This window comes from Mesoplodon bidens, assembly GCF_964165515.1.
Source record: "Mesoplodon bidens genome assembly, chromosome: 6".
NCBI classification, from domain to species: Eukaryota; Metazoa; Chordata; class Mammalia; order Artiodactyla; family Ziphiidae; genus Mesoplodon; species Mesoplodon bidens.
In genome coordinates this window covers 72,362,038-72,375,681 of record NC_138162.1, presented here as the reverse complement: position 1 = coordinate 72,375,681, position 13,644 = coordinate 72,362,038, and the positions used below count along the sequence as shown (strand labels likewise).

Genomic DNA, 13,644 nt, shown 5'->3' with positions numbered 1-13,644 from the left:
GATGGGTATTTCTGGCTTTCTTGGGAAAGTTGCCTTTCCCTGCAATCTAGGGATCACATGGTGTGACACACAAGTTTATGAGTCATCAAAATAATGATAGGCAATTCATAGAAATTTCTAAATAACTATGTACCAGCTAGTCAGAATATTCAGAACTGTTCATTTTCAAATTCTGTTGAATATATCCCCAAAATTCCAGAGGCACCAATTGTGAAAATAACCCTAGAAAACCTTCAAATACCAGGGTCTGTGTCTGGCTTATGCATCAGACATGGCAGCTTATAAGCACAAAATAAAACTTAAAAGAATGAAATGAAAAGAGGCTCCTGCACCCTCCCCATCTCCACCACTTCCCTGAAAGCGATTCTTGAAACTACATCCTGTGACTGTATACTCATCCTGGGCACAGCACCAGGAAAGAAATGCAGCTTAGGCCGGACTGTTACCCTGAGCTTTTCTGAATCAGCAACAAGATTTTCTTGACTCAGAAAACTTTCAGATCAACGCTGGCAGGCCTGATGGAAACATTCATTTCTTGAGAAACAAAAATCCTATATTCCTATAAATTGATCTGCTTGGCCTACATGTGAGTTTCCATGGGATAGGCCCAATATTTGTCTGAATTTCACGAGGTCAGAGTGTATAAGCGACTCCTTCTATGGCTCAGCATAAGGAAGAAAACGTAGTGGAAGTCCTGAGCACAGAGGTAATAAACTCAGATGCCTACTAGGGCCAGGCAGGTGATGAAATGAGTAAACACTGTCTAGTATAACCTGATAGGGAGTGGGGCAGGGATTTCAACAAATTGGAGAGTATATTCCCTGTCAATTTAGCACTAGCCTAACATTGCCTGAGAAGATGGAAATCCAGATTTTTATATAAAAACGACCTAATTACTAAATGCTGGCTGAAAGTATTTCAAATACCAAACAAACTAAATAAAACATGCCCATAGGCTAATTGAGCCTGTCAATGACCAGTTTTCAAGCTCTTTCCTAGAGAGAAAATATTGTCAGGAAAGAGCCTAGGATCTGAGTAATGAAGGCAGAAACACCTATTTGAAGAACTGAACGCTCAAAGGCTTGCTGCCAACCTAAATGTCTGTCCTATGGCCTGCCACATGGTCTGAATATTGCACTGTTATAAAGTGACTTCCTTGGATTAACAGTGTATCACCATCATTTTTAACCAGTACAGCTCCTTATAAACAGAAAAATTTCACACCCTCTTTTAATGGTGTCTGAAATTCAAAATAGAGTAACTATCTTGATCAAAAATCAAGTTAAAGAAATGGGACTAATTCGCTTCTCCCCCCGCCCCTCCACAATTATATATAGTCACAGTGTCTACCTTTTAACCTGGAGGAAGGGAGAGTCAGGGAGGTGAGAGAGTGATGCTTCTCTCCTCTTCCTCCCTCACCCCTCCTTGGCACTTACCTGAGAATATGTGGTACAGTGTAAATAAGTCAGGACCACTTAGATATACATCATAGAAGACACACATAGGAATGTACCCGGTACTAATACTTATAATAGCAACAAATTAGAAATAATCAAATATGAATCAATAGGAGAAAAGATGAATAGGAAGACTAGACAGTAATTAAAATGAAAGCACCAAAACTAGATGTATTTTTGAGATGAATAAATCTGAACAATATAATTTGGACAGGAAAGACAGGTACAGAAAGATACAGATAGCATATTACCAATGACAGAGAATTTAAAAACATGCAAACAACCCCTAAGTAGTGTTTATGGGAAACAGTCATGTGATATAAAAGTACAAACATAGCATGGAAGTGATAAACATCAAATTTAACCTCAAACTGGGTAGTGGTTATACAGATGTTCATTACATTATTCTCTATATTTTATGCCTGAAATATTTATTTTTATAAAAAAAGAGGTCACAATTAAAATTCAAGACATTTAGATTTAAGTTTTTCTGTGAGCTAGCTACATAATCTTAGGTAAGATCTGCTCCCTCTCTGTGCTTCAGTTTTGTCATCTGTAAATTGAGAAAGTTGGACCAAATCCAGAAGGGCAAACAGGCCTCATGTCAGGTGCAGGGAATGCCTAGAGCAGAGATAAGGATGGTTTGGAAGACTATTTCTAGATGGAAAGTGTGGTGATTGATGAATGAATAATGTCTGCCTTGGGTGTGGGGTGGGAAAAGTCATGGTCCTTGACAATATATTTTAAAAAAACAATTATGCGTTTATCTGTATTTCCATTCATCTTTGTCATGTGCATACATACATGACATTATTTTGTGTTCTACATGTTTCAGTTGCATTCAGAGTTATTTTCAGATTGATCCAAGTCTTTGTAATCATGTTTAGAGCTGCATAAAATGTAGAACTTGACTGATGATCACTAGTGATGAAGTATTAAAGGAACAAATTACTCATTTTTACTTAGCATAATGTTTTATGGTTTTGTCAAGACAAATATCAATGTGTTAGATTTTCAGCTTTTTAATTTCCTCCCTAAAAAGTTGCTCATCAGTTATTAACTCTTTATTTAGAATGGATTTAATGCTTTGGATAATATCCCCTGGGAAGAAGAGGGAGCCAGACATGGAGATACTGATTTGAGAAATAGGAAGAGGCTAGGTCTGGGGCCCAGTGTTTGGACAGCCAAGAAAACTTGGTACGTGTTGTTGGGGGTGAGGGGTACTTCAGGCTTCTCCAGAGAAACAGAACCACAGAACCACTAGGAGACCAAAAAGTATGAAATCTGTAGGGCAGGCTGGCAGGCTGGGAACTCGGGTAAGAGCTGAAGGTGCAATGTTGAGTCCCAGATATATAGGTCAGGCCAGCAGGCTGGGGACTCAGGTAGGATTTCTACATTACAGTATTGAGGCAGAATTCCTTCTTCTCTGAGAAACCTCAGTTGTTGCTCTCAGGGTCTTCAACTGTTTGAATGAGGCCCATCCACATTATGGAAGGTAATCTGCTTTATTTAAAGTCAGTGGACGGTAGGGACTTCCCTGGCAGTCCAAGTGGTTAAAGACTTCGCCTTCCAATGCAGGGGGTGTGGGTTTGATCCCTTTTCAGGGAGCTAAGATCCCACATGCCTCAGGGCCAAAAAAACCAAAACATAAAAACAGAAGCAATATTGCAACAAATTCAATAAAGACCTTAAAAATGGTCCACATCAAAAAAATCTTAAAAAAAAAGTCAGTTGACAGTAAATGTTAATCACATCTACAAAACACCTTCACAGCAACATCTAGACTAACATTTCACCAAACAACTGGGCACATTAGTCTAGCCAAATTGACATATAAAATTAACCATCACAGTATCAGGAGGTGAGGGGAACATTTTGCTTGGAATAAGTCAAGTTATCAGACCTCTCAGAGCCTTTAAAAATAGAAGTATGTGGCCATCTATTTTCTGGTCATTGGAGTTGTCCAAATGACCATGGCTCTGTCTAATACCTGCTCATCCATGTAGCTGCCACCCCAGATTTTCATGCAGACTAACTATTTAGGGGTTTTTGTATATTTCAGCAGGATTTTTTTCTCAGCTCACTGCCTCTCAACCTTTCAGCAACAAAAGAACATCTGTGGCATCAGACTCTGCCACTTTATGTATTTTGAAATAAAGAATATCTGAGTAGATCTAGAGGGAAAAAAAATCAACAGACTTGTAGCCAAAAAATACTTGATAAAATCAAACTACAGTTTTTGGAAATTACTTCTCAGTAAAATGAAGAGATTACATGAAATAGATTTGACTTATCTAATATCTTGTTTCCTTACCAACTCCCAATGAGAAATTTTAAAATGTAGAGATAGCTTTGGAAAGTCCCCTTGAGTGGAGCCGGCACACTCTGTGAGGTCCAATTCCCCCTACACTGTTTTCATCATCATGCCAGTCTCCTGTCTGTAAACTAGGTCCAAACTCCTTTGCATGGCTTTTCAGGGCATCCTTCTCCCTCTGCTGTTCCCATGCCAAGCTCATTCCTACCTCTGTGCTTTTGCTCATGTTGTATCTTCTGCCTGGAATGCCCTCCCCATTCCTTCTTGCTGACCCAAATTCAAACTTCTTGCAGGATCTATCTTAATATAGAATAATAATTAGCATTACTATTGTTATAATGCCAGACCACTGTTCTAAACACTTTAGAGGTACTAACATTTAATCCTCACAGTAGCCCTATGAGGTATATACTTACCACCGCCATCTCCAGTCTTAGAGATGAGGAGATACTTGTGCAAGGCTATATGGCTAGTAAATACAAGGTCCAGTAAATGGACCCGTGTATCCCAGTCCAGAGCCCACGCCTATACGCTACACTGTACTCCCTTTCTTAATCTGTAAGACTCTCTCCCCCAACTCACCCATCTTTCTTTTTCCCTCTGCACTGTACACACAATCTATACCACTCTTACGCATGTGGTCACAGCATTATTTTCTGGCTGCTTCCAAGTGTACATATTTTATGTCTACTTAGTCAATGCAATGAAGTGAGATACTACTGTTAATGAAACTATTGGGTATTTGGTGTTTGTTTTATTGTCCATTTGTCAGTACTTCTTTTAGTTTATTCTGTGATACATTTAAAGAAGGTGACTGATACCAAATTTGGCTCACTACTAAAAAGTCTTGTTTTAGTTGAGTTTGCCAGCTCAAAAAAGAATAACTTATCATGATTTCTAGAACATCTGTAGTACTTTTAGTAGGCACCTATTAATGAGAATCAGCCACAGTTAACACTCTACTATCCTACCTTTTTACCTAGTTTACCTACCTTCTTTTTGTATCAGCAAAAAAAAGGTAGGTAAACTACAGCCAGGTGTCAAATCCCCTCTTGTTTTTTGTGGGGTTTTTTTTTGCGGTACGCGGGCCTTTCACTGTTGTGGCCTCTCCCGTTGTGGAGCACAGGCTCCGGACGCGCAGGCTCAGCGGCCATGGCTCACGGGTCCAGCCGCTCCGTGGCACGCGGGATCTTCCCGGACCGGGGCACGAACCCGCGTCCCCTGCATCGGCAGGCGGACTCTCAACCACTGTGCCACCAGGGAAGCCCCACCTCTTGTTTTTATAAACAAAATTTTATTGAATTTTTATTGAAACTTAACCATGCTCATTGTTTTCATATTGTCACCCCCCCCCAAATTTCACACCCCTTCCTCTGCTTCTGATGGCAGAGTTGAGTAATTGCAACAGAGACCATATAGACCATAAAGTTTAAATTTTTTATAATCTGGCCCTTTATAGAAAAAGTTTGCTGACCCCTGACCTAGAGGCTTTTCCAGGCTTTGCACCTCCTCCCAGCTCGATGTACTTTTTCCTGTACTAAGCGACCTGAGGCCACCCCCACTCTTACCTCAACTTCATGAAGTCTGAAGACAGAGCCCACCAGGCAGTGCTTAGGCCCAGCCAGCTCGGGGGTGTCACTCTCCCACACGCATTCTCTGTCACCCCAGCTCTGCCTCACCCACAAAACCACCCCTGTGGGGACAGTGTTAGGTTCCAGGCTTTCCAGGAGCCATCCTGGGCCCTCACATTCTTACTCAGCATCACCTCGGGAGATGAAGTCTTGGGACTTGCTCTGAGCATGTCCTTTGGACATACTTCATTTTTAAAATTTTAATTTTAATTTATTTTTATTTAAGTATAGTTGATTTACATTATTGTGTTAGTTTCAGTTGTACAGCAAAGTGATTCAGTAATACATATATATATATACTTTTTCAGATTCTTTTCTATTATAGGTTATTACAAGATATTGAATATAGTTCCCTGTGCTATACAGTAAATCCTTGTTGTTTATCTATTTTATACATAGCAGTGTGTATCTGTTAATCCTGTACTCCTAATTTATCCCTCCCTCCTTCCCCTTTGGTAACCATAAGTTTGTTTTCTATGTCTGTGAGTCTGTTTCTGTTTTGTAAATAAGTTCTTTTGTATTATTCTTTTTAGATTCCACATATAAGTGATATAATATGATATTTGTCTTTGTCTGACTTACTTCACTAAGCAAAATAATCTCTAGGTCCATCCATGTTGCTGCAAATGACAATATTTCATTCTTTTTATGGCTGAGTAATAGTCCATTGTGTGTGTGTGTGTATATATATATATATATATATATATATATATATATATATATACACATACCACATCTTTTTAATCCATTCATCTATTGATGGACACTTAGGTTGCTTCCATGTCTTGGCTATTGTAAATAGTGTTGCTGTGAACATTGGGGTGCATGTTGCACATACTTCTGGCAAGACTTTTATCTCTTGCTCTTGTGTACATACTAGGATTGCACTTCTCTGCGATTAATTAGTAGCTAAGTGTGGTCATGTGACTCGCTTTGGTCAACTAAATGTAAGCAAAAGTGATCTTTTTTACTTTGGGGTAGAAGATATAATAGGTGGTGTGTGCCTTGCCATATTTTCTTTTTCCATCTGCAACATTCAAGGTAGTGATTGCTACAGCAGCCTGGGTTTCTGAGTAACTACAAATAACAGGGCCCCCTGCTGACCCTCATTGGACATGGAGCATGAGCAAGAATATATCTTTGTTTATTATATTGAGATTTAAGAGTTGTTTGTTCCTGCAGCATAATTTAGTCTATCTTGACTGATACAACAGGGAAACAATAGACCATTTGTTACCATTTAACATCCTGTTTCTGAGAAATAATAATATGGAAAAATGCTTTCTATATTAAAAAAAAGTAAGGTATAAAAATTTACTCACCATATAATTAATGCTCTATTTAAAAAATGTTTTAAATATACCCACCACACCCCCTTTCTCCCAAAAAAGTTAAGTAAAAACATTAAAATGTCCATGATCATTGTCTTTATGTTCTGGAACCTTGTATTGTTTTCTTCTTTTATGTTTCCTGAATTTTCTTTGTACTTTAGTACATTTTTAAATATCCCAATATCACTTTTAAGTACCCAGGGGTGCCTATTAGATAAAGAAAGATGCTTTCTGAAGCCCTTTTAACCGTCCCGCACTCACCTCTCTATACCTCAGTAGTCACATGCATTATATAGGGCTCTTCACTGGGTCCTCATCAACTTGAGGGAGAGAAATGCTATACCCCCTTTTCAAGGACACACACCAATGTCTTTGTTTCCTTTCAGAGATTCTTTGCTCAGCCAAGCTAGAAGGGATGGATACATGCTCCAAGCATGTAAGAGATGAGGTGATTTGCACAAGGTCATCTTATAACTTAGTGATGGAACTGGAGTCAGACTTCAGGCTTCCTGAGTCCTCGTCTGTGGCACACTGCCCTTTCCATTTGTGGAAGTTCTTCTTGCAGCTAACTTTACTCACTTGCGATGCTGTTCAGGCCCATGGCTTCTTGCAGTTATGCAGGCAACCAAGCTGTCAAGCAGTATAACTTGAGGAGTGGATTCTGATACCATAGATATGTATCATGCTTCCTTAAAAAAAAAAAAAAGAGTTATTCTAGTCATCAAACCATGCTTTCTTAGAGCTTCCAGACCATGTAGCCTGACTTCTCCACTTTAGAGATGGTGAGACTGGGGCTAAGGGATGTTAAGTGACTTTCTTGATGAAATAATGACCAAAAATAAATAAATAAAAGATCTTGTGATCCCCAGTATAACACTATTTATTCATTCATTCATTCTTTCGCTCTAAAACATGTATTGTGTCTGCTATTTGAAAGACTCTGTGTCAGGTAGGCCATGTGAGAATTATAAGGATGAATTAAGCACATGAGTCATCCAAGAGTCTTACAATGAAGTATTGGAGATGAGGTACTCAAAACCCTGTTCTCATTGCCATCGTTTGGGTTAAAATTAAAATAAAAGAGGCCAGCTTTCTATATACCCCCTAGTCATTGATCCAATCTCTACATTTTGTTTTATTTTGTTTTTTTACTTGAGTCTCTTGTCTTCCCCCTAAGAACTTCCACCTGAGAATTGACCACAACCTTGGCATTCCATCATGGCACCATGAATGTGTCTCCTTTCCCCCTTCCTACTCCAGTGGTTCCCAATCTTTTTTTATAAGCCTTTAAAAAGGAGATATTAGAAAGAAAACCTATATATACTGAGTAGGAAAAGTTTGAGTCGTCTTCCTATGTTCCTCCTTTACTCTCACACTACTATCACACTCAAACACATCTGACACCAGATGTGTGGAGGTTTTCCCCACACCAAGCAATTCTCTGCCTCACCAGGTGAGTGTCCTGCAATTTAACTCAATTCTGACACTATCTACCTGGTGATAGCATGAGTTCCCACAGCTTAAGGGCTCAGTCCCACAAGACTGCCCCCACCCGACTTCAGATGCCAATCATGAATTCAGGTTGTCACCTGTACTTCTGACCAATCAGCTATAAATCTGAGATTCTCATGCCCTTCTCCTTGGGTTCAACTAATTTGCTAGAGCCATTCACAGAGCTCAGGAAAATTGGTTACCTAGGTTTACCAGTTCATTACAAAAGGATATGATAAAGCATACAGATGAACATCCAGGTGGAAGAAATGTGTAGGGCAAAGTACTTGGGAAGGGATACACACAGCTTCCATGCTCTCTCCACGTGCCACTCTCCCAGCCCCTCCACATGTTCACCAATACAGAAACTCTTCAAAACCTTTCCTTTGGGGATTTTTAATGGCATGATGAATCATTAACTCCATTTTTAGCCCCTCTCCCCTCTCTGCAGAATAGGGGGTGGCGCTGAAAATTCCAAACTTCTAATTATGGCTTGGTCTTTCTGGTGACCAGCACCCATCCAGCAGCCCACCAAGAGTCACCTCACTAGACCAAAAGACACTGCTACCACCCAGGAAAGTCCAAGGGATTTAGGAGGTCTGTATCAGGAACCAGGACCAAATATTAGAAGAAAAGATGCTCCAAGTGCTCTTACCACTTAGGAAGTTACAAAGGTTTTAGGAACTCTGTGCCAGGAATTGGGGGCCGAGACCAATGTATATATTTTCTATTATCTCACAACAGTAGGTTAAAACAGTGGCAGAATTGGGATAGAGGATATAAAGACGCTTCCATAGGTCCCTGCAAAGACTTCTAAGGTACCTTGTGCTTCTTGGAACATATTTGGAAAATCATGTAATAGAAGTGATCTTCTATGATCACTTTATTCTAAAGCCCACCTTATTTTTTGCGGTACGCAGGCCTCTCACTGCTGCGGCCTCTCCCGCTGCGGAGCACAGGCTCCGGACGTGCAGGCTCAGCGGCCATGGCTCACGGGCCCAGCCGCTCCGCGGCATGTGGGATCTTCCCAGACCGGGGCACGAACCCATGTCCCCTGCATCGGCAGGCGGACTCTCAACCACTGCGCCACCAGGGAAGCCCCTAAAGCCCACCTTGTTTATCTAGCCACAGAATCCCCAGAAATGCCCACCCCACATCATGCTTCCTTTCCACACAGAGCACAGCTGTCCCAGGGAGGGAGAAGGGGCTGGAGGCATCAGGAATAGCCTCACTCACAGAAGTCTCTGTGTTTTTTATGGTTCTCTGTGGCTTTCAAGAGGTACACATAATGCATGAAAATTCAGAGATAGGGGGAAACATATCACTTTCAGCTGGGGATAACCAGGGAGGAGGAAAGGTTTCATGGAGGAGGTGACAGCTGAGCCAGGCAGAAAGAGAAATAGCAGACTATTCTAGGTAGAGGGGACATGGGAGGGAAGGCAGAGAGACCGGAAGACATGAAGCATCTGAAGGAAAAGGCATGTGATCTCATTTGGCAAGAGCCAGGTGTGGGATAAGGGGAAAGATTGTTGGGGGCCATATCGTGAGCCATGAATTCTAGGCAAAGGAGATTAGATTTTACTCACCAGGCGTGGGTGCCTTGGTCAGGTCTCAGCAGGAGACAGAGGGCACATACAGAGGTGGGTAACTGAGGCAAGTTTACAAGTTTTTACTCTTTACAAAGACATGAGCAGGATGAGGGGAAACCAGTGAGGGATATTGGACATCCTGAGACTAGCAAGAGCAGGGACCAGTGACTGAGCCTCAGCCTGAAGGGGAAAGGGGAGGGAGAGTTACCAAAACACTGGTGAGAACAGCAATGGGAAAGGGTTGCCCACTGGAGCTGTGGGCTTTAACGGAGGAATAAAACTGACCTGCAAACTGTCCAGAAGGTGGCTGAGAAAGAGATACTCCAACCTCACCCTCCTATCCCCGATGCAATCTCCTTTCTCCCCTGAACTGAGGGAATGGAAACCAGAGGAAAGAAAGGCCAGTGATGCAATCTTGGGGTATGAACAGGACAGAGCAGGGTGGAGAGAGCATCTGCAGGAACAAACAGAAATATCTGGCACAATCGGAATTCTAATATGCCTGAATAGGGAAGCCCCAAGAACTTTGCTCCAGTATTTGAGCTGACTACAGCCCAGAGTACGGAGGAGAGAAGCCTCTTGCCACAGGTCTGGAGAGAAAAGCTGAAGATTTGGACTAGGGCAATGGTCGACGGGGTGGAAAGAAAGATTTAAGCCATGCTGCCTTTTGAGCGTTTTTTTCTAACTCCAGTTTTCTCACTCCAATCTGATTTTGAGAGGTTATGTATTTTCTAGTCAGAAAAACGATTTTCCTATTTGTTGACTTTTCTCCCCAGATTTGAATCTGTGGCCTGATGAGCTGGAGTGACCTGATGGGACATCCTCAAGAAACTTCTAGACTCTGAACAAGAATCCCTTGGCCTGCAGAGCTTGTTGTGTGCACCTTTCAAATGCCTTTGTGTGAGCCAGCACTTTAATCTGCAGACTGCAGCAAGACTAGGCAGCACCTGCCAAGGTGTACTTACAGAAGTCAGGCAGCCACCCCTCCACTGATCTGGGCTCTCACTCCTGCAGCCCATGGGTCCAATCACACACTACTGCAGTTTAGAAAAAGACCACACTGGTTGCTGGACCCCAGTGAGTGTCCTCAGGCTCTTTGTTGCTTCTGGATGGGAAACAAAAGGAATTATTTCCCCCTAAGTTTCCAAAGTGATTTCCAGAAGCAGAGACCAGTGGAAATTTCCAGTTACAGAAGTAGACAGATTGCCAGTAGAGTTACTTTTATCTGTAGTTTCCTCTGACTACTGGACAAGCCTATTGAGACTGCGAGCTCACAGACAGGGCTTTATACAAAGTCAAGCCATAATTGACACGTTTTGTGGCTTACAGGAATCTTGCAAGCATCTGAGTTGTTCTAATGAAGTATTTAAACATTTAAGTACACAGAGTGGTCAACTACAAATTGTGGAAAAAAGCCATTGAGTATTATTTGTGAGGTCTGAATCACAAAGCATTGGTTTTAACCTGTAATGGCACCATATTGAATGGTGCTTTTTTTTTAAACTACATCCTTCCTTCAAAAAATTCTGTCTCCTTAACCTCAGAAGCCAATGATACACATTTTAATTTTTGGCATGCTAATATGCTACTTCTGCAAACATTTCAGATGAGTAGCCATGATGGTCAAAGCCCCAGACTAAGTCTCCTTTCCTAGACCTCTATATGAGTTTAAACTTAACCTTTCAGTGGCTCTGTTTCTAGGTCTGTGATACGGTGATACTCACTAGCTGAGGCCTTTGATGGTCAGCACTAGAAATCCTGTGAGATCCCATTATGGGTGTGTCAAGGAGGAGGGTAACTGGACGTGGTGACATCAGGCTAATCATGTTAAATTTGGTCTTTGTGCTGGGACCACAAAGCTCAGGACCTTAGTTGACCCCTAAACTATCCAAATGTAAACATTATCAAGCATGACAGATGGATGAGTGGGCCTGAAGCAAACTCTTTAACTGGTGTACAGACTAAGAATAATTTTAGGTTTATGGGAATGAAGGGGTGTGAAAGTGAGTAACACACAAATAATATAACATCTCAGTTTCTTCTGTAGACATCAAAGAATGCCGTTGAAGAATAAAACTCAGTTGTTTATTCTTCAACGTGTTCTGATGTCCTACTTTTGGCTAAGTCATTTCCTCAGGGCCCATCCAGGTCAGTAGGTTTAATGTTCCATCAGGCCAGTTGGCTCCCATAGGTTTAAAAGCCTTTGAGGCACACTCGGATGCCCTCTTCAGAAGGGCAGGTCCCATGGTTTGGTCTGGGGTCCCTGCTGGAGAAGCAGCACCTCCTAAGGCTGCAAAGATCAGAGCAGGCAGACAAGGCCTTCTCCCTGAAGAAGCAAGTCTCTACATGCTGAGCCCCACCTCCCCACAGATATGTGGCTGGCATGCTGCATCCTTGGGTGGTAATATTTAACTCTATTAGGAACCTGATGGCATAATAGTTTCCATCAAAATACCACCATCTTTAGTCCTAGATTGGGGCTATTTTCTGAAATACCAAATAGGGACAGGGCTGCCTACCTCCAATATTCCAAAATTCAGGGTTTTTTGGGGAAGAAGACCATTAGGCATGTGTCCTAGTGAGAGGAACATTCTACACTACAGCCTATAGTCATAACGTCTAACATTTACCAAGTACTTAATAGATGCCCAATATTGTTTAGCGTTTTATACATGTCATTGGAATGCGTTCTCTCAAAACCCTCTGAAAAAGGCACTATTTATGTCTCCATTTTAAAGAAGGAAACTGAGGCACAGAGAGGTTAAGAAATTTGGTTAAGGCTGCCTGTTTAGTTTGGAAGGGATAGAGTTAGGGCAATGAAACCATATTCATCATACCCCACCGTGTGTCCTGATTTCCTACCCGATGGGACTTTAAGGTGGGATTTTACTGGTTACATACACCATGTGGTCTTTTTTTGCTGGCCTAGGATTAATTTCACTCTTACTTTTTCCAAAGAGGCACTACAGGAGGGTGGATGGAGGAGAGGCTCTGACATGAGAGATTCCAAGCCCAACTCAACTATATATGAATTATACAACTTTGCATGTATCATTTGATCTCTCTAACCATCCGTTTCCTTATCTAAAAGATGAATACAGGGCTTCCCTGGTGGCACAGTGGTTGAGAGTCTGCCTGCCAATGCAGGGGACACAGGTTCGTGCCCCGGTCCGGGAAGATCCCACATGCCGCGGAGCGGCTGGGCCCATGAGCCATGGCCACTGAGCCTGCGCGTCCGGAGCCTGTGCTCTGCAATGGGAGAGGCCACAACAGTGAGAGGCCCACGTACCGCAAAAAAATAAATAAATAAAAGATGAATACAGTCATCCCTCGGTATCTGCACGGGATTGGCTCCAGGACCCCCTCAGATACCAAGTCTGTAGATGTTCAAGTCCCTTATATAAAATAGTGCTGTATTTTTGTATACCTATGCACATCCTCCCACATATTTTAAATCATCTCCAGATTACTTATAATACCCAATGAATGTAAATGCTTAAGCGAATAGCTGTAAATACAAAGTAAATGCTATGTAATAGTTGCTGGTACACGGCAAATTCAGGTTATGCTTTTTGGAACTTCCTTCAATTTTTTTTTTCTAATATTTTCAGTCCTCAGTTGGTTGACTTCCTAGATGTGGAACCTGTGGATATGAGGGGCCAGCTGTAATATAAGACAGGTAGTTAACATCTTCCTTTATCAGGCACTTAGCTTATACAGCACATGGTAAATACCTGTTAAATAACAAGTATCATCGGTAATCCCTGATGTACCAGCCACTATTTCTTGCCAAACAGACAGTGTCCTGACACTATTAAGCTAATCTGTCTG

General features: G+C 41.7%; 1 protein-coding gene across 3 annotated transcripts in view; it reads left to right on the top strand.

Annotated features, from left to right (window-relative positions):
- PDCD1LG2 (programmed cell death 1 ligand 2) overlaps window positions 1–10,898 on the top strand; it is a 115,233-nt gene extending 104,335 nt beyond the window's left edge. For all 3 annotated transcript variants that reach the window (XM_081236230.1, XM_081236229.1, XM_081236228.1), the window contains one exon: window positions 10,590–10,898. In XM_081236230.1, the coding sequence (XP_081092356.1) occupies window positions 10,590–10,595 (6 nt within the window). In that variant the 3' untranslated portion in view covers window positions 10,596–10,898. The remainder of the gene's footprint in view (window positions 1–10,589) is intronic.
- Window positions 10,899–13,644: the final 2,746 nt, after the last annotated feature.